Genomic DNA, 22,274 nt, shown 5'->3' with positions numbered 1-22,274 from the left:
AGAGGAAAACAAAAGCGGCAATAATAAGTGAGACGAACAACACCAAGGAAAGATATGTCACTTGTGTTTGCCAATTAATGATTTACAATAAAATTACTGTTATTTTGCTGTACATTTTAAATCCAATTAAACCAGCACTAAACGTTCAATTTCCAACCTTATTTAAGGAATTCGTTTTTATCTGTAATGCTTTTTTGACGTCGCGTATTTTATTCGCTATTAAAATATTTTTTTTCACGTATTTTCTATACATTCTAATGTCTAGGAGTTAAATCATACATTTTCTTGTAATAACAGGCAAAGAGAATACCTGTCATTTTAAGTTTTATTTACTATTATTCATCTTCTGTCAAGGGGGAACGTCATTTTAATCTTTGAAAATAAATAGTGTTTTACATTTAAAAATATGACGATACATGTATTATTATTATTATTATTATTATTATTATAAAGAACTGTCGATATATCGACGTTTTGCGTGTTATCATGGAAACAGTTGCTTAGTTTCTTTTTTGTTTTTGTTTAGCTTTAAAGTAAGAACTGTAAGATTGTATATTCATATATTGTAGCACAGGACAGAAAATGCAGCGCTTTAGCATATTACTGTGCAGATGTTGCAGCTGCAGTGTATTAATAGCCTTAGTAAGTAACGGCTGCACAGTATCTGGGATATCATATATGCTGTGTATTTTTACAAAACATACTGCTGTGTGTGACACCATAAATGCATCCATGTACTGTACCCTGAACTGAGAGTAAAAACTGTTTAGAGGCTGTTTGTCACCTGGCCTCAGCGCTGAACTGGGATATGAAAGAAGGAAGCTGTTTATGATGGTTTAACTTTATAATATGTGTCATGCTGAATGGATTCCCCTTTGCTGCAGTGACAGCTGCACCATGAGCCTGCGGTGGGGGAGTGGGGGGGGGCTACTGCACAGCCAGGTGACACACCTATCAGTCAGGGTCATGGTGTGTTTTCAAGAAATCTTAAGATTGGCAATCTGGACTGTGAGAAACGGTGTAACGCAGGGTTCAGATGTGAAGGCGTATTCCATATTCCATATTCCATGAGAGATCTTAGAGCGCTACGTAGCTTTTGGAGTTGGGGGACCTTTCTGAGCGTACCGCACCGGAGCGCTCGAGCGCAGAGTGCGTAACCTCGGAGTGCAGCTTATGTTCAGTGTGTGTGGCCTTGGAGTACAGGTGTCATTCCAAGCGCTCAGCCTCAGGATTCACTGTCCCTTCAAGGTGTATAACGTAAGAGTGCAGTGACTTTTCTCACTGCAGTGTTAGAGTACAGTAACCGTTCCGCGCACATAACCTCAGCATACAGCAAACTTTTGAGTGCTTAACCTCAAAGTACAGAGACCATTTTGAGCGCATAACTGGAACGCAGGGACTGTTCCAAGCGTGTAATCTCAGAGTACAGGGACCATTTTAAGTGTATAGCTTCCGAGTACAGTGACTGTTCACAGTGCATTGCTTAGGAGTACAGTCACTGTTCTGAGTGTATAGCCTCGGAATACAGTGACCATTCCAGAAACGATGACCACTTTCCCAAGTGCGGGTGCACTCGGTGCTTAGACACATTACTCTCCCCTCTTTCAAAGTGCAGGGGGATTATTTGAAGGAAATACAGAGATCTGCGTGGAAAAGCTTTGAGCCTTTCGGCTTTTTTGGCTCGATCAAAGGAAGAAGATGAGAACAACTGCGAAGGGGTGGAGCCGCTGCTGTCTTTGCAGTTGCGGCCAATGGGGTGGGGTAGGGTTGGGCGCGGGCGAAAGAACAGGGGCTGGGGGCGGGTACGATAATGCGGCCACTAATTCGGGGGCTCCGGCACAATCCAGCCCTGCAACATGAGTGCAAGGATCCGGGGATCAGGAAACCGGCTTCAACACCATGGTGCAGATTTCGCGTGTGTATGTTGGTGGTGGGGGGTCACCTCTGTCCCAGGATGCGCTTCTATAAAAGTCCACAGAAGCAACCATCGGGGCTCGTAACCCACCCCCCAGAGCCTAAGCCGGGCCTGCAGACGCCAGGCAGATCAATCAATTAACACAGTTATGCCATAGCCATCATGGTTAATAACACCCTTCCCAGTACTGTCTGTGCCCCCCACTCCAAAGCATGGGGGGGGGGAATTTGACACTTGTCCGATTACAAGAAGACAAAGACCTTACTGTGAGCGTGAGGGTCTTGCAAAGTGCACATCCAGATCATTTTAAAGGGGATGTGTGTGCTTATGAGCAACTGGAGTTTTCGCTTGGCTTAAGTGCTGCATGAAGGATAAATGCGTGATGCTGAACACAGAAGGTGAGGACAGTCAGCTGCTCCAACAGCACCCAGCTACTCCTTCAGGACCAGGAAATGCGGCGCAACACTTCCTAAGCACATTAATGGTATGATTAAGTAATTAGTGTTTATGGTTCATAGAGGACTGTTTTATTTTCCTGGGCGACATCAGTTTAAACTGATCCAGAGCAGAAGTTCTGAACATGTTTCAATGCCACGGGGCCGTTTAGGAACCTGAGAAAATCCAAGGACCCGTCCTAGAGCACTTCTGAGAAAATACCGCACTGAGTTAACTGGACTGAAAATTGATTAGCTTTAGAATTACTAGAATTATGTCATAGATAGCATAGTTATTTTAGAAAATTAATTTTTCAAAGAAAGTTTGTGCTTCACGGATCCCCGAAGCTCATCCTAACCGCGGACCCCAGGTTCAGAACCCCTCTCGTATTGTAGTTATAAATACTAATTGAGGGTTATGCAGGCATGAGTGCAGCTCTCAGATCCAGATTTCACCTTCCTTTGGATCACATGAAATGCCTCTTGACAGTTGCTATAGTTAACAAAACCAAGAAAATGTGCCAAGTCCTCTTGGTCATGTCATTTCAATCTGTTATAACTGAGTACTTCCATGATCCAGAGAGGAAAAAGCTGAAAGAAAGGCTTACGACCACAAGCAGAACATAATGTCACTGAAGGCCTGATATCCAGTTACTTGTTCTGCGGGAATCCATGTAGCGCCACCTGCAGGCAGATCCTGAATATTTCTGTTAGTGATTCAATTTGATTCATGGTAAGATTTGTGAAAGAGAAGATGATCTTTCACTTACTCAATGCTCATAAGTGTGGAGTTATTAAAAATTGCAATGTTCCAACCATGATTTTAGAAACCTTTTTTTTAAAAAAAAAAAAAATTTTGTATTTTAAATTCTCATGATACGGTAAAAAATAACTACCATTGCCTTCATGTATATATGCAAATATAAGTTGTTCTGGTTTGTAGTTGAGCTATTTTATTCATTTAATACCCAAGAATTCAACCAGAGTCAAAATAAAGATTTAACATGTCTTCCGGAGACCCTTTGAGCCGCTGGCCAAGGTTCTGAAAACTGTCCAGTCAGTATTCCAGCAGGAAATATGAAGCAGTGAGTAGTCTGTTTGCACTAGGATTTCATGCATATCGTGCTTTACTTTTTCTACAATAAAGCACTAACTTTGAACTAGCCAGCCTTTACACTGAAATGACACTCTTCAGCTCATCGCTCATCCCCTTATTCGGTCTACCACTATCCAGTTTTTCCATATATCCAGGAAAAGATTATTAACAGCAATCATTACTAATCAGCCAGCATTGCTATTTTTAAGGTATGCAGCATCCAGTTCAGACCATGACCTTCAGTCCTGCACAATGACCCAAGAATGCATTTGCCAAGCACCTGTGTGAAAGTGAGAGAAATGCACTGCATTGCGGGAAGCAATTAACCAAGCTCTCAGCCTCCATCTTATAAGTAACTTCACTATGTGGTTTTTCAATATTAAGTTAGTTTTCAGGAGGAAGTCGATACCAGTTAACAGAAGACGAGTATATTTAAATCACAATTATTGAAATTATTTATGAAACATTAACTTTCCATTAACATATTCAGCATAAAACCACCATGTACAATTATGTTACAATAGCAGCAACATTAATATTTTAAGGATGATGTGGATTAAATTCAGCTCAATTATATGATTAATATTCCCATTACCAAATAAAGGGGTCAAAACTCACAGCAAAAACAAAAGTACCTGGAACACGTAAAAATAAAGTACTTGTTAATGTTTTGTTGTTGATGTAAGTTTTGAGGCAATAAAACAAAATGTGTGATGTATAATAACTTTGAAAGTTTGGACTGACAGGGGTACCTAAAACACTGTAAAGGACAGATTAATACACAAAATTCAAATGTGCTGCAGTTAATACCAAAAGGATGAGGAATTTTCACTGAACTTAAAAACTGAAGTTATAGTACCAGTCTGTCCCCCATTTTCCCAAAGAAGACAACACAAGTGTAATGCTGAGGAAAAGAATTTAATTAAAACACCTGAGCTCTTTAACAAAAAAAAGTTTGTACACCTTTATAAATACAAAATATTTGTATGTCACTGGCAGTTCATATCCATGGCAATGTGCCACTTTTAATATGTAAAATATACATACAAAAAATTCTGGGCTGGTAATTTGTAAAGTCTTTTAAAAACTGACAACTGTATCTCAGGTTTTAACGGTGAAGACAAGAATTCTTCAATCTTCAATCTCAGCTCCTCCCAACAATACACACAAGCTCAAAACTATTCCATTTTGCTTGACAGTTACAACCACTTAAAATCCAAAAAACATCTGAGAAAATAAGAAAATAATTAATTTAAAAAATACAACTGGTCTTGTTACAGAGTTCACGATTTCATAGACTGCCAAAGAGATGTGTCCAAATGATTATGCTTACTTTAAAAAGCTTTTAAAGCACATTTTTAACAGAGATCCTACAGTAGAAATGTTTACCTTCAAAATGTGACCCGTTTTGGAATTAACTCTTTCCGACATTTATAATCTTGATTTTTTTTTTTTTTTCTTGGAAACAAAAAATTGCTCTCCAAAAGGTGTTGAATTTTGCAGGCACTTAATGCACTTAGAGAGACACTGTGGTGCAGTATCTGGGGCCTGCTAGTATTCACTTCTCATGATGCTGGTATTAACATGGAGCACCTAGTTGTTGAGGCAGTTAAAACACAAACCATTCATATAAAGATATGTTTAAAATGAGTATAAAACATTTAAAAAGGATACCCTCTGTATCAGTATCGTCTCCAGCGGGCAGCTCTTGCGCCATCCCTGTGTCTCTCCGGGTAATCGCGGCTCCGCCCCCCGCCACCGCTCCTCTCGTCGTGGTAGTAGTGGTCACCACGCTGGCTACGGTGGTGCCGCTCAGAGCCCTGCTCACTGTGGCGTTGCTCCCTGCTGTAGTGGTCTCTGTTGTTCCCATGCTGGTAGCCGTGCCAGAGCCCCCTGGATGATGGGCTGCTTTCCTGCTGCCAGGAGCCCCCATATCCATGATCTCCACCTGGGCCCTGCCCATAGTTACCGTAGAAGCTGCCATTTGTGTGCATCTGCCACGTGTTCATCTGCAGTCAGAAAGCACAATTAAGGACAGAGAAAAGTACCTACTTACTGAAAGCTGCCATTTGTTTTTAATAGTACCAAATCATTTTCTAAGATAAGCGCTGGACCCCCACAGCCCTGAACTGGAGCGGTTTCTTATAGTAAATAATACTTTTTTTCCAGTGGCCTGCAAACTTTCATTGCAAGGGAATGCGCTCTATTAAATTCAATGGTCCAAGTATTTATTCATTATTTTTCTAAACACACTGTTCTAGTACAAAGTTGTGGGAAGCCACAGACACACTGGACAATAAGAAAGGATACACAAAGATTTTAATTTGAACAGTCCCCAGAACAGTGAGAAAAGGCATCTTGAGTTGGTATACAGTACTTAAAAAGATGCACTGCCTTTAGTTGTGGTATGGTTTCAACTGTATGGTTAAAACTGGTCTGTGACACTGTATAGGATCTCTGCTACCTGAAGATGGAGAAGAAGGAGGAAAAAGAAAAAAAAACCTCACTCACCACAGCCTGTCGCTGCAGATTATCTGTATGCGAGAAGGACCTGAGCAGGGGCTGAGGGGGGGAATGAGACGGGGAGCCCATCTGGTCCATTGTCCTGTCGTACCTTAACGTATCAGATTGTGCGTGTGGTACTTCAGTCAAATGTATTTTTACTCCAACCACAGAAAAGCAATTTTGGGTGAGAACAAAAACATGCACATATTTTATACATTTATATTCTATTAAGTAAGGATTTTATTTTTTAAAAAAAAAAAAAAAAAAAAACTGTTTGAAAATATTACCCAAATATAAACCAGAAATTTCACTTGGAAAAATAAAATTGAGCACTTTTCTCAAAGGTGAAACATCAGAATCCTTCCTGACTTATAATGTGAAGGCTACAAACTTGAGTCATCTTAAACCCCATGTTACCTCATTCCCCAGACAGAATGGTACAAAATTGTTGCACATTTCCAGTGCTTTAAATGACAGCAAGCAGTCACATCAGCAGTGCCATTACCTGCCACCCCGGTGAGTGGGTGTGTTACAAGGGCTGGGACTCTGAGACTGGCCTGGACTGTTTCCCTCCTGGTTTATATGGCTGCTTCCTGTAACACATAAATACACATAGTTAGGGTCACACCACAGCCCCATTACTGTAGTTTACAGGAACTTAAGACCCAAAACTACAGTTTAAAATGAAAAAAGGGGGTCAACTTGAATGCAGCTTTCTGCTGGATTACCATTCAACTAATACCCGACATCCTCCTCAGACGCAGCAAAAAAGATTTCCGAATATATTTTTAAGTTGCCCAAGCGCCACAGCCAAAAACTTAATTCCAATTAAATATCAGTACTGCAGCAAGTGCTGTTTTAAAAAAAAGCTTAATGTGTCAAAAATTAATGACTGGTCTCAGGTGGACATAAGTGAAACACCAACTCACAACAAGATCTTTTAGCCAAATTCCTGCAACAAAAAAATTAAACATTAATCTAAAGTTAAATGAAAGCCAGTCAGTTTTGCTTACCGGAACGGAACTGTATTTTGAGAGGTCTTCCGAAAAGCCGAGTTCCGTTGAGCAACTGCATCCCATAAGGGACAGACACCTCATGTTTGAAGTTAATAAACCCAAACTGCTTAGACCTCCCATCGTTGTCTTTCGGGATTTTCACCTTAATCAGGGGACCAGCCTACAACACAGAGATGTCAGTGATATCCGATAGCATTGCCATTCAGGTTAAAAACACAAAATTATTAAATAAATAACTGAAAACAATACATCCCTACTCAGCATTTCATCAGATCACATCAATGTACATTAGGATATTTTCTAAAATTTCCAGAAGTTCCATGGGTTACAAACATCAATTGCAAATAATGATTTGGAACAAACAACTTCTTTTCATCAACAACAACAACAACTATACTCCTACTTCGCACCTCTCAATCTTTCTCCGATCTTATTGTCCAACACACCCTCAATGGTGGCTTACATTCCCTATGAGTCCCCACAACGGTGGAAGAACTAATTGACATTTTACCCATAATTCTCAACTTTTTTCCAATAAAAGCAATTTCCCGCTTAGACACTCCCTGGTAACGCGATACGTACAGCTGCGCCACTTACAGGTTTCCTTCCAGATGGTTAAGTAAACAACAGAAGGAAGGCGAAACCGAAAGCAGTGTGATGATTAGACTAGTTAATCTCCATTTTGGCCAGACTTTTACGTAAATTACGGGTATTTCGATCCGCCGGTGCGAGCTTGTCCGTACGGAACACGGCACCACGGGCCGCTCATTATAATAATGATTATTAAAATACGTCGTCTACTCTATGAAACCCACCACATGCCTGCACTCGTTGGTCGTTTGAAACGACATTCCACCACGGGTCTAGAGCGGCGTTGAAGGCAAAAAGGATTCGAACAATAACATAAGTCATAAGACTCGGCGGCGCAGCTGCGCGGTGCCGCTCGAGTCGTAAAGTCCGTTGAAGTCGTACCTGCAGGAAGAGTTCGAAGAGCAGTTCCTCAGTCACCTGCGGGTCCAGGTTGCCCACAAACAGCGTCCTGTCCGCCTCGTCCGCGATGCCCATCCTTCTTCTAACCACCCTCGCAGTACCGCTACCGCCTCAGCCTGAAATCCAACCGAGAAACCGTGCTGCTAAGGCTCAAAGGCCGTACTATTTACAAACGAGCCGCTTTGCGGTACTGCCGTATTCCGACGCGACCTGTCGCGCAAATCTCCTTTGCTGCTTCCGCGTAGCTGTTCTGAGTTACGTACTTCAAATATTCCTTCTATGAGAGGAATAACTAATGAATAATTAAAGCCGTCAAAATAGTAAAACAACACATTTCTTAGTGAAACTAATAGTAAATATGTTAAACTTTTGCACGGTATTTACTGGAGTACATTTGATTTGGATGAGGGGTTTACTGCTCCAGACCACAATCCGCTAGAAAAATATCCAGAAATAAGTGTTATGAAATGCTGCACTGAGAACTCTTTTTTTTTTAAGTTTATTGACTCCACTTACACCGTTTACAAATTTACAACATATGCAAATAAAACAACCACACCATCACACGATTCAATATACTCAAGAAACAAGATCATATCCACAAAATTCAATAAATAATCAGAAAACACATTTTTTTACTGAACGTTTATTTAAAAAGTAATTTGAGAAGCAGGTGTCTGAGTCACCCCAAAGGCACCCATGAACTCAGGTTTAGAACCCCTGCCACAGACCCGTGTCCATGGCTTGGGGACGGTACAGACCCTCCTTTTTACTTTTTCGTTCATTTAGCGCATGCTTTCCCCCAAATCAACATAAAGTTTCAGTACAAAGAGCTACTTACCCTGATTTACCCATTTTTACCGGAGCAATTCAGGGTAAATATGATGCTGAAGGGTACTGCAGCAGGAGGAGGGGTTCAAATTTACGTCCAACTCTAAGCACTCCGTCACCTGCTGGCCCACGCTGTAAGCTTGCTTTGGGTTCCTTATTTTGGGGAACCGGTGGAACCGTCTCCTCCTTGTTCCTTTTCCGATGATCGCTCTGAAGTGACTCCAACGTCTGTGTGTTTCCTCCAGTTTTACACCAAGATGTTCTACAGAAGCGGGACTGCAGGGGACATTCGTGTACCGCTCGAGCTCCTAATGCACTGACGTGCTGTGATTGCAATCGTCTGTTCACACCTTGGGTTCCTAAACTAAAATCTTGGCCCGTCTCCTTGATACTCATTGTTTAGCGATCCATTAGTCCCTATTGCATCAATGAGATGACTGAACCACTGTGGAGGGGTAAACATGACTTTTACATGTTAAACGGTGAATATAATGAATACAAATACAATGTTTACCAAGCGCATTTCAAACATCAGTTTGATGCAGTCAGACGATGTACATGCCAACATTTTTAGAACTTTAAAGATAACTGGAAATTTTAGTCTGAAAGGAACCCCAGATTTTGCTTTCAAGACTGGTGATTTGGGGAATAAAATTTTTCCAAGCAAAAACTTGAATTGCGAACCAAAGTGCTTGGCTTCATGGGCAATACGGCAGCGCTCCTGTTTGTGCCATGGTGATTTGACTGCCCTCCAGTTCTTGGACATTTTGGACATTTTCATTCAGAAGCATTCGTATTTTTATGCTTTGTTGAGCTCTATTAGTGCAATTTCACAGCTGATACTCTTGACAGCATTCATATGCAGATGTGGGACAGCAAGCTCCACATTCTCACTGACATTTTCTTCTCATAGATGGTTGGGTATTTCTGGAGATGGATGGGTTTTTTCAGGTAGTTTTACACATTTTTTAATGTACACTCAATAAGTAAGTCACCTCGTTACTTTTCACGACTTGCGGATGGCCCCCCCACTGTTTCTGCTTGCTGTTGCACAGCTGTTCACTCATATTCCAGTCATAACAACTGCAGGACGAGTGGAACAATGTACAGGAATATGTGTGCCTCGGGAGATTATCCAGGTCACCGTCACATTTTTTATAGTGCAGCTCATGTATTCAGACTTTTTTACAATAAATATTTATTGTTTTAGCTGATGCTTTTTTTTTTCCAGAGCAACTTGCGTTGTTAAGCTACTTACAGTTATTACCCATTTATACAGCTGGGTAGTTTTTTACTGTAGCAATTTAGGGCAAGTACCTTGTTCAAGGGTACTACAGCAGTAGGTGGGATTCAAACCTACTATAACCTACCTAACATAAAATGCACTAAAAATCTTTTCAAAAACGGTGCAGGATTAGCTTGGTGAAAGGATGTCAGAAACAGATGTGCTGCACTCTAAAAGCCTTTTTACCCCCAGTACCATACACAGGACAGTTGGTTTTGCTGTATAAGCCTTACGCTGTGGAACAGCAGGAAGTTCAAGCCCTACAACAAAAATCAACAGAAGCTATTTATCTATTTTTACTCCTGTATTCAGGGGCGCAGGGGTGTGGTGGCGCAGTGGGTGGGCCCAGGTCCTGCTCTCCGGTAGGTCTGGGGTTCGAGTCCCGCTTGGGGTGCCTTGCAACGGACTGGCGTCCCGTCCTGGGTGTGTCCCCTCCCCCTCCAGCCTTACGCCCTGTGTTGCCGGGTTAGGCTCTGGTTCCCCGCGACCCCGTATGGGACAAGCGGTTCTGGAAGTGTGTGTGTGTACTCCTGTATTTCTTTGGTTTCATTATTGCACAAAAGGAAGTTATAGAACATCTGATTTAAAAAATAACTTTTCCTGTTTTGCTTCAAATGTAACAGCAAACCACACCACAGTAATATTGTTTCATTAGACCTCAAAAAAATGCCATTTATGTGTGTCCCAAAAAGTCAATTTCCTTTTCACTTTGGAGGCTTCAGGACGACACCAAGGAGCTGTCGTTGTACAAAACTAATGTTCTTAAAGAAGAGTCAGGGGAAAGAAGCAGAAAATTGGGGAATAAAGCAAAAAAATAATTGGAATGGAGATGAAGTCAGTGGGCAAGACTGACTCAGAAATCTGGCCTGCGTAGGTTGAGAACATTGAAGCAGAAGTGTGTGCTCTATTAACTCTGCTTTGTTTTACATCCCTAACACCTCAGGAAGTCTTTGGCCATAGGTCATAATCCTTATTTTCATTTTTAAAAATCACTTTTACAGTTTTACACTTTTAGAGTTAAGATTTTGGCAACATATTTGGTATATAGGAGTGTAAGGCTGCAAATTCCCTGGATGGAACTCCAGTCCTTTGCAGGGCACTTCGGACAATGTATCCGAGCAAAACACATAACAAAGAGTGGAAAAATGAATTTATTAGGAGGAGTTGGGAGACGTTTGAACCCATAACCCTGCAGCTGGAAGATGACTGTCACCTAGTGCTGTTCATTCATGCAAAAGATAGATAGCAGTATTTACAGTATATTGGACACTAGGTGGCAGTGTTTCCACTATATGTACACTAGGTGGCAGTGTTTGCACTGTATGTACACCAGGTGGCACTGTTTGCCCTTTGTTTCTAGCTCAGCAAATCCCAATGAAGTAGAATTCTACACCAAAACAAAGGCTTTTATGATTTTGTTTTATTCTGCTTGGATTTAGTGCTCCACAGTGAGCTTGGAGCAAAGGAGTGAAGACTTCACGGAGATACACAGATGCACTTTGGAGTTCTTCACATCGATGTTGCTTCTGTTCTATTCCAGAGGCTGATTCATTGGTAAAATATTGAAGAACAGGGGCCTGAATGGGAGCCCTCCGTGACAGGCGGCCAGCTGAGACGGAGAGCAAATGCGTTGCAGAGCATCAATGGAGGCGTCATTGTCTTTCCTTGTAATGGTGCTATAAAAAGACTTCTTGTGACTAATTCAAGCAAAATCTTGAACTGGCTGGAGAAAGAATGAAAGGGAGAAGCGAAGGAGAAGAAGCAAAGTGTCTCTGCTATAACGGCAAAACATTTCTGACATTTCATATGATGCTGCATGGCATTCGGAAAGACCTTACATGTGAAATATGACATCATATCGAAGAGCTTGTTTAAGGAAAGCTGCATCATCTCCTGTATGCTTGCTTCCTTTCTAATTCCAAACCTTTCTTATTATTCATTAAACCCATGGTGGTTCACTTTTACGGGAGGATTCCGCTTAAATATTTATAATATGTGAAGAGCCACTAATTTTACCACAATGCAAAGGTTTTCTTTTATGCTCAAAAGAAGTGCTCTGCTCATTCTTTTGTGAATGTCGTTCCTCCGGGATATGTGCAAGGACAAGAATAGCTTTTCAAAATGTAGCCATAAACGAATAGCTCCCATTTTCACTGGAGCTCTTATTTTATTGGTCATGTATGAATGCACTTTTTTGAAAGTATCGCCCTTGGAGACTGCACAGATGACAGCACGCTTTTGCTTTCTTCACAGTTAACCGGAAAGCGCGGGTCCGCGTGCCTGTCTCATCACGGCTGGAACACGTCAAGTGTGCCGGATGGAAGATTTAAGAGTGCGGAGAAGCCGGAGATGTTTCGCGCTCACACTCAGCGTGATTAACAAGCTTTCCGTCCCGCGTCTGTGTCCGAAAGAGTGTAAAAAACACTTTCATTATTTTGATTGAAGTGCAGACGTGATGCAGAAGTGGTTGCCTGCTGGCAAGATAAACAGTGGATTGCACATCGGTTAAGGACACAGGCTTGTAAGAATGCGCCAGGCAGTAAGGGACATTTACAACTTTAATTGCTCCAGTGAAAATATCCAGTTGTGTAAGTGCGAGAAAGCTGCAAGGTGCTATGAACAAAGAAGCAGAATAATATAGCTGATAATAATAAAAATATAAAGCTGATGTTCAGATAACTTAGCCAAAATTAACAAAACGAAATTACATTACATTACAGTTCTGTATTTATTGTACTTAAGGTAATTCACCTGAGACCAAGGCATCAGCCTAATAATAATAATAGCAGCACAGTGGTGCACCCCACCTTACAAAGCTTTGGTGGTGTCAGAAAACATGGGTTCAATCTCCGCTCAGACTGTGTGGAGTTTGCATATTCCATCCGTGTCTCTGTGGGCTTCCTCCAGGTGCTCTGGTTTCCTCCCACAGTTCAAAGACATCCAGTTCAGGTGCTTTGGTGACTCTAAATTGCCCATTGAGTGTGAACGAATGTGTGCATTGCGTGGCTACCCTTCGATGGACTGCTGTCCCGTCCAGGGTGTACCCCCCAAAGCCCTGCGTCCAGTGCTTGTGGGATAGGCTATGGACTGCTGTGACCTTGCTCCAGACAAGCAGTTATTGAAATTATATGGATGATAACAAAAATATGTGTATATGTATGTGTGATTCCACTGCAATGGACAGGCATCCTGTCCACCGTGTATTCTGCCTCACGGTGTATCCTGCCTTGTACGCTTTTGCCATAGGCTCCAGACCACCACAACCCTGCGCTGGACAAGTGATTACAAACAATGGATGGCTGTATGGATAAGAACAATAATCGCAAGGCAGAATTAAACCCAGAACAAACGGCAGGCCGCTGAAACATCACCCCCCTTTATTTTCCAGTATTTGTCCTTCCTCCTAACTTCTCAAAGAGAACCCTGTTCGCCAGTGCACTTGGGATCCGTTAATCATTTCCATTTCATCGTCTGCATTAGCTGAATTATTCGCCGATCCGCTCATAAATATTCACAATTTGTGCTGGACAAAATAATTCAAGGGTCATTAAGCTCGCACGAGCATTTGTTAGGTAAAACTTCAGGGGAGCCGCAGACTTTCCATCGCCGACGTTGCCCTGTTGCATCTCCTGCCACATGCTTCCTCACAGTTTGATGGCCTGTGCCCTTTTAAGTGTCTCTCTCATCTTTTCCATCTCCCCTTCTGGCCTTTTCACACTTACTGCCTCTGTTTGACAGAGCCAGTCTCTACAGACAGAGCAGAACAGAAATAGGTGATGCAGAGAGTGTGCAGATCAATCACACTTAATGTAGCAGTGCGGCCGTGTATGACAGTTGAGCTGGACGGATGTAAATCTGAGCATGAAAGACAAAGGATAGATAGATAGATAGATAGATAGATAGATAGATAATTTGTTCCATATTTGTCCCAACAAACCTGTTGCCATGGCTACAGTTATATGACAAAAGGGACCACATCCTAGGTGCTGTGCTCCATCCGCCCTAAAGACTCATGGGACTCCTACAAGACCAGTCCACTTAAGTTCAGATTCACCCTCCTGTTTCCATTACCCGTGCCCCCTTGCTTGCTGCGTGCACTCACTTTGTGACCGACAAATCGATGGCAGAGCGACGGAGTCCCCTGGCCGACACCATTTTGCCCAATTGTGAGACGCTGTGCGGCTAGTGGTTTAGGGCGAGCGCAACACAAATCCGGACACAGCCTCCGCTGAACTTCTCCAGCAGCAGTGTAGCGACGTCGATGATAAGATCCTGTTTCCACTTGTCAAAGGCTCAGATTAAGCATTAAGGAATTGACGGTAATCCTTTGAGATTGATAGATTGCGCCATAAATGCCATTGAGAGTTCGGATAAGTGTAACTTGGCTCTAATCACTGCAGAAATTCATAAACATAAATTCTCTATGTGTCACTGGGAGTACCTTTGACTCCCGAAACATCCGCGATTATGGGTTCAAATCTCTGTCCTTGTAAATTGTCTCCAGGCTCTCAGACTAAATCCTACCTTCGAAAGGGAAATTGTTCAGATGAATCAGTAACTCTGACAGTAACACATTTCCCCACAGAGAGTGTGTATTTCTGTTTTATTATATCTCCAGGGGTCTTTTATTTTTCAAAAAAGGTCTCTAGAAGGACAGCAAACCTTGACAATTAAATACTGCAAGGACATCCCCACAGAACAAAGTACCCTTTTCCAAAACATACAGGCAGCTTTAAAAAACAAAATGTTTAGTTTATTATACACTTATGTACATTTTTTAGCTTTATCTGGGTGGCGAATCTGAAGTAAAGAATTAAGAGTTCAAGTGAGAGTCAGTGCAAAATGCTCCAAAAGAGTTGAAAACTGAGTGTGTCTATATGTACATCTACAGACAGTCCCTGGATTACGAACAAGTTCCGTTCCTAAGTCTGTCTTTAAGTCAGAATTTTACATAAATCGGAACAGTTAGGTGAGGTTCATGTCTAATGTCAGTAAGTCAAATGTTTGTCTTGGTATATATACATACACACACACACACACACACACACACACACACACACACACACACACACTGTCTGAAACCGCTTGTCCTGAGCGGGGTTGCAGCGAGCCAGAGCCTAACCCGGCAACACAGGGCACAAGGCTGGACGGGGAGGGGACACACCCAGGACGGGACGCCAGTCCATCACAAGGCACCCCAAGCGGGACTCAAACCCCAGACCCACCACAGAGCAGGCCCCAGCCAAAGCTGCTATATAGTATACGGTAAACACGCACGCACGTACGCAGAGTCTACAACTGCTTGTTCCGATATAGTATGCAGGAGGGGTGCGGTGGCGCAGCAAGTCTGGCTGGGGTGCACTGTGTGTCGGGTCTGGGGTTTGAGTCCTGCTGGGGGAGCCTTGCGGCGGACTGGCGCCCCGTCTTGGGTGTGCCCCCTCTCCCTCCAGCCCTGCACCCTGCACTGCCAGGTTAGGCTCCGGTTTGCCGCGACCCCACTTGGGACAAGCGGCTGTAGACATTGTATGTATGTATATAGTGTACCTTTCTATGCATGAAAAACATTAAAGAAACACTTCCGGATAAACTAAAACATCTTTAATATAACAAAGCAGTAAAAATAATAACATGATTTAATGATAATAAATGTTAGTACAGTATTTATAATAGAGAATGTGTGTGTAGGTATAAAAAACATTGAAGAAGCTTAAATGTTCACTTTTCCAACGTTCATTGGTGTTTCACCTTTTTCCGATCGCTTTATTATTTCCACTTTAGTTTCAGTCGTGATCGTTTTCCTTTTCTTTGATGCATCACCATCACTTGCATCACATTCACGCATTGGTGCCGTGGTTAGGAGGGTAAAAACAAAAAAATGAAAGCCAAATACAGTAACACACTACGGATTTTACATAAGTGGGACATTTGTAACCCGGGGACCGTATGTGCCTTTCAATGGACTGGCATCCTGGTGCCCAATGGTGGACAACTTGTACTTCCTGAGACAAATTACCATGATCTTAACTGGACAAGTGCTTGTGGGCAAAGGTACAGAATGGTTTTTTTTTTTTTTTTTAAAAATTCTTACGAAAGTAACTCAGATAATATATAAGGTAACATATCATTACAATATAAGGTAACATATCATTATTAAAGAAACAGCCTGTTTGTGCAGCGCATGGTGAATTAGTGTTACAGTGGGAAGCAGTAACAATATCTGTGCCTATTGAGTTACAACTGAATTGCAAATTGCTATTGTTATTTAATGAATAGTTAATCTTGATTATTGTCAAAACCACAAGACAAATTTCAGCTTTTACCAGTTTTCAGTATTCCATAACTAATACGATTACTCGGGCGCGTATGTCCGACAGACTGTTCCTAAAGGATTTGCTATTACGAGAATGCAGCAATTTATATGATACAGTTCTAGTCTGAACGGATAATAGTGAACAATACTAGACATTTATTGTGACATGTAATTCTGTGGTAACTCCAGTCAAACCCGGCAGTGACATTCATTATCTCGTAGAGTAGCATGAATAAAAATCTAAGTAATAGAGTTAATTAGTTTTTGAGTTAAGCTTCTTCCACTTCCCCCTATTATTACTGTCTTGTCTTTTTTTAAACTATTTAATGATCGGTTACGTAGGCCAAAAACCACACTTAATCACAATAACAGCACCATTAAAAGGAAGACTCTGGAAACCGACACTGGTGACGAAGGTCTTTTGAAAGTTCTAGCCGAGGTTTGGAAACACCACATGAAAAATGTGTGAAATTTACAAATATTTCTCTTAAAAAATGTGTTCTAGTCTGTGCACTGCAGAAAGTACTAATTATTTTCTATTCTAAACCCCATATATTCCATGATTTTTCCTTTTTAGACATACTTCCACGCAAGTGAGATATTGTGTCATTTAACATGAATTGATATGAATAAACGTGAAGGGGAGGGTGGCATGGTGGTGCAGCAGGTAGCACTGGTGTTGGGGTTTGGGGTTGGGTTTGCGTCTGGCTCAGTCAGCATACAGTTCATTTGTGCTCGCGAGGGTTTATTCCAGATGCTCTGGTTTCCTCCCACAGTCCAAACATGTGTGTTTAACATTGTTTACTGACTACATTGACTTTAATACATGAGTGAATCTAGTGGACTGATGTCCCATCCAGGGTGTACCCTCCCTCGCTCCCTATTCTGGGATAGGCTCTGGACCAATGCGACCCTGCACTGGACAAACGGCTATTGATAATGGATGGATGTATGGTTGAACCAATGGATTGACCAGTATGACTACCAGAAATGAGACATCATTTGTCTCAGAGTCCCCACAGAGAAGTGGGAAACATTTTGGTTGAAATACCAGATCTTGTCTTACAGCGGCTGCTTTTCTCACTTCAGGAAGGTGCGGACTCGGGGGGGGCGGCAGATGGAGCGGCGAGGAGGTGGAGCCAGTCCCCACAAACAGTCCCAATGACTTAAAATGAGTAACTGAGTTCCACTTTGCTGCAGTACTCCCTTAATGTGTGACACCTGCTTTTCGAAAAGTCACACCACACCTTTGCTTTGACCTTACAGAAGCCACAGCGGGTGTTCTTTACCTTCCTCCACGTGAGCACTTGAACTGGAAACGTTCACTTCCGCAAGTTGCAGAACCTTCTCCTCCAGTGGACACACGGGACGAAACGACCCTCGACAGAACAGGCGCTTCCCGATCGGTCTGACCAATGACCCCTGGAGTGACCACAGCTGCCCTCACCAATCACCTGAGGACATAGGCAGCAGAGACCTCACCATACAATCCCTCAAAAGGGTCTTGAGCTGAATGCCCCCCAGCAGCATTCATATCATTTACATCGAAGAGCTTTTTTCCCAGGGGGTGTTTAATTACTTAAATTAAGTTATTAAGCGCATGGTGAAGGAGCGTGCTCTGTAACGGGAATGAATCAGAAGAGCCACTTTTACATACCCTCCGTTTCAGGAGCGTCAGCACATTTCTCACGCTCAGCAAATCCTCGCCTGCCTCTGCAGCCGCCTGTTGAGAAGGAAAAATTCGGCGTGCCAAAAGGACCATATGGAGGGTGTTTAATGGAGGGAGGATTGCAGGGATATAGACATGCTTACATGATTAATTAATGAATAGATATCCCATCCATCTACAGTGCGACTCCTCACATCGCAGGGGCCCTGCAGAGATTCCGAACCTCACTGGCGGCTTTTATGTCTTAAGTGCCTTTGTAGTGATAATGAGGATTTTGTCAACAAAAGGAGGGGAACATTTGGATTTTTTTTTTTTTTTCCTTCTGGAAATTGGCGCAGCTGATCATTAGTGTGGAGCTGCACCCAGCCCCTCTGCCACTGACAGTGAAAATAATGCCCAGAGTCTCAGTGAAGGCATGACTGCTTGCAATATCCCTCTCTTCTCCTTGCCATGTATATGACGCAGAGATCCGAAGCAAAACTTCTATCCTCCAGGATGATCCAGCGATAGATCCAGCTTTGGAACATCTCTCATGGGACATGACAAGAAAGAAAAGGTCAGAGAACTTCTTTTGTGCATGTTACATATATTTATGTATGTAGAGTAGAATAGAATAGAATAGAATAGAATATACTTTATTGTCCCATTTCTGGGAAATTTGTCTTGGACAACCATGACACGGCCAGTGCACAACATTGGACTCACATAAAATAATACATACCATATTACACAATAAATAAAGCGTCCAAAACGACTTCCAATGAACTCTATGTAGTGTTATCAGCCCACATACCTTATTCACCAAGGCGACTTACACTGCTAGATACACTACTTATACTGGGTCACACATCCACACACCAGTGGAACACACTCTCTCTGTCACTCATACACTATGGGTGAACCTGAACAAAATGTCTTTGGACTCTGGGAGGAAACCAGAGCACCTGGCGGAAACCCATGCAAACATGGGAAGAAAATGCAAACTCCATACAGACTGAGCAGGGATCAAACCCATGTCCTGTCACACCACCCAGGCTCTGTGAGACAGCAGCGCTACTCACTGTGCCACCCTAGTCACATATTACCTTTACTCTGACCTTGCAGAGATGACAGCGGGCATTCTTTACCCTCCTCCACTCCTCCCGGAAATACTAAGGGATAATGGAAATAATAAGGGATACTGCAATTTCCTCCCGGAAACAAACGCAGAGTAACACTTCCATAATACAGGACCTCATAAACGAACATTAAAACATCTGCAGGACCTTCTGTTAGTAACACCTGTTCACATTACAGTGTTATAATTTTGAAATGATGAAAGGCTGAAATATACAGCTGAGTAAAATATGATCATATTCTAATACATGGTACAGATTGTAACAATTATATATCTAATAATTTTTTTTTTAATTGTAAGTCACTTTGGACAAAAGCATCAGCTAAATAAATTAATGTAAAATAACAGGAACAATTGATGGGAGGTGCAGCATGTAGCAATTCCATCTAACAGGTCCTGTTCAGGTGTAGGTATCAATCCTGCTCAGTCTGTGTGGAGTTTGCATGTTCTCCCCATCTGTGTGGAGTTCCTCCATGTGCTCTGGTTTCCACCCACACTCCAAAGACCCATGTTTCAGGTTAACTGGTGACTAAATTGCCCTTTGTGTATAATTGTGTGGGTTTCATCCAGGGTGTTCCCTGCTTAATCTCACACCTTGTGCTACCAGGATGGGCACTGGACTGCCGTGACCCTGACTTGAACAAGCAGTAAAGGAAAGTGTACAAGAATCAGTAGATGATAAATGCGTTATCACTTGTAAATTTTACCATGCACCAATTGCTACAATGGAAACACTCATAAAGAACTGCCACACTAAATTTATAATTCTTCCCAGGATGCTTCAAACACCCAGAGAAACATGGCAGCTTATTGCACTTTCTCAGGGACAACATGAAATATTAATGGAACCAGAAATTCATGTACACATATCTTCTACCTTAGCAAACACCAACACTCCCTGTCTTTAACAAATAAACACCAGCCAACATCTGTCTGGTACAGTGACCAATGTACTGGACCACTTCCATAAAAACAAATAAAATCAAGCAGCAACATTCTGCATTATGAGATTGCAATATGCCACACTTGCTCTAAACTTTTCTCTCTCTCTCTCTCTCTCTCTCTCTCTCTCTGCTATGAAATGCTCATCTGCCTGGTTCTGACCTAGAAAAACTCCTAGTGTAGCTACAAAGAGGGTGACGAACCTGAGCTGTCTGCAGGGATTATGGCAGCAGAGACATCTTGTACGCTGCTGAGAATTTTTTACCTCTAATTTTTCATGTAATAATAAAAATAATTTTATCACACACACATTTTCAGAACCGCTTGTCCCTTACGGGGTCACGGGGAACCAGAGCCTACCCGGCAACACAGGGCATAAGGCCGGAGGGGGAAGGGGACACACCCAGGACAGGACGCCAGTCCATCACAAGGCACCCCAAGTGGGACTCGAACCCCAGACCCACCGGAGAGTAGGACTGTGGTCCAACCCACTGCGCCATCCCCCCCATAATTTTATCATCACATCCCTAAATAGTCTGGAAAAATGGACGGGTGAATGGATTAATGGGTAATTACACGAAATGATTATTCTGCTTCCTCCCTCATTCCTTCGATAAAAATTGTGAGGGTGTTTTCACTCAGGATGTGGAGGATTTTAGTGATGGGCACTTGTACGCTTGGGCACAATCAGTCATCGCTGCTGTCATCCTAAATATTCTACGTAAGGAATGTTTGTCCAGTTTTGCACCGTCTCACTGGTCACTTTATTTACATGACTTCATGCCTGCGGTCAGTTCATATATGCTGGAAAAATGACAGACAGAACTCATGTGTCCTTGTGGTTCATCTTGTCTCCTCTCTCAGAACTCTGACTCAGCCCAATAATTTCTCATCTAGGTGGATTTATTGCTTGTCTTCTGGATCCAGACTCTGAAGACACACTCAAAGAGTGTGTACAACAATGACATCTCGACTTACTTTGAACAGAAGTACTGACGGATAGTGCTGCCTTTCGATGGGACTCTTTCCACTTCAGACACACTCTTCCATATCATGCGCTGCTCTAATTGTTTAACACCTACAGCTACGAATCTCCAAAGACCGTTATATAGCACTGTTTGCTCACCTATACTAATATCCTCACACACCAAAACACAAAAAAAAAGATTATTTTTTCCATTTAGCTGACAAAGTTAGGTTTGTACACCAAGCTAATTACAGTGATTTACCTGTTTATATATAGAAATTCAAGGTAAGTACCTCCCTGCAGGGTACTGTAACAGGGGCAGAGATATGGTGATAACACTAGTTTTAGAACTCTTTGTTCAGAGTATATTGCGCGTACGCATTACATGTTATATTAGATGAATGGCACCTTTGCATATACCCCTGCAGCTGGATGAGACACCTATTTGAACAGGAACTCCTATTACAGAGCGCAAACAATTTGTCGTTCTTGTTGGCCACGAGGGCTGCATAAATTAATTCCTGTCAGGGGCTTTATGGGATATTTGACTTGAATAGCTGCTGTATATTGGCATAAAGTTCTTAGATCTTACCCTGAGAAATCCCCGCGAGACTTTAGATGTTTCTTCTCCTTCAAATCGCAATTTTATGTCTTTATCTCTTCCACCTGGGTGAACCACAGCTCTTCACTGCAGTGTCGCTCAGTAGTTCCTCTGGGCCAGTCTAGAGGTAGAAAAACTCCTAATGGAACAGAGCTGTGGAGAAAAAGCCAGCACAAATCCACAAGTATAGATATTCACATTTTATTAATGTGTCCCCCTGAACACCTAAGTTTTAATTGTTATTAGTTACTGTATGTGCTGAGACAGAGACATTACACCTTTGGGGTAAATGCAGTTAAAATAAATCGCAACAATGTGTGCTAGTGAATAAAAATGGATTTTACATATTACCTCTCTCACAATTCATTCTTAATTTTTGATGCACTTACTTTTGTCTGTTGGTTTTTCTACTGATTTAAAATTAGCTTTATTGAGTTTCTTCATGCTGGTAGAAAAGCAATGGCATTACAAATGCTTTGCTATCCTATAATCGAAATGCATACAAAGAACTCTGGGAGAATTGGAAGCAGTCATGGCAGGAGAAATAGAAATTCAGCTTATTCATACTATCTCATCCCTGGGGGGGGCAAGCTAAT

General features: G+C 42.1%; 1 protein-coding gene across 1 annotated transcript; it reads right to left on the bottom strand.

The window, feature by feature from the left end:
- Positions 1–4,385: 4,385 nt before the first annotated feature.
- On the bottom strand, positions 4,386–8,137 carry rbm7 (RNA binding motif protein 7). The gene is made up of 5 exons (XM_018748535.2): positions 7,939–8,137; positions 6,964–7,126; positions 6,456–6,543; positions 5,957–6,059; positions 4,386–5,454 (listed from the first exon to the last, which is right to left on the bottom strand). The coding sequence occupies exons 1-5, from the start codon at positions 8,029–8,031 to the stop codon at positions 5,128–5,130; spliced, it is 774 nt and encodes a 257-aa protein (XP_018604051.1). The 5' UTR covers positions 8,032–8,137; the 3' UTR covers positions 4,386–5,127.
- Between the last annotated feature and the right edge of the window lie 14,137 nt (positions 8,138–22,274).

Source organism: Scleropages formosus, chromosome 10 (assembly GCF_900964775.1).
Source record: "Scleropages formosus chromosome 10, fSclFor1.1, whole genome shotgun sequence".
Classification (NCBI taxonomy): domain Eukaryota; kingdom Metazoa; phylum Chordata; class Actinopteri; order Osteoglossiformes; family Osteoglossidae; genus Scleropages; species Scleropages formosus.
This window is presented reverse-complemented; position numbering and strand designations above follow the sequence as displayed.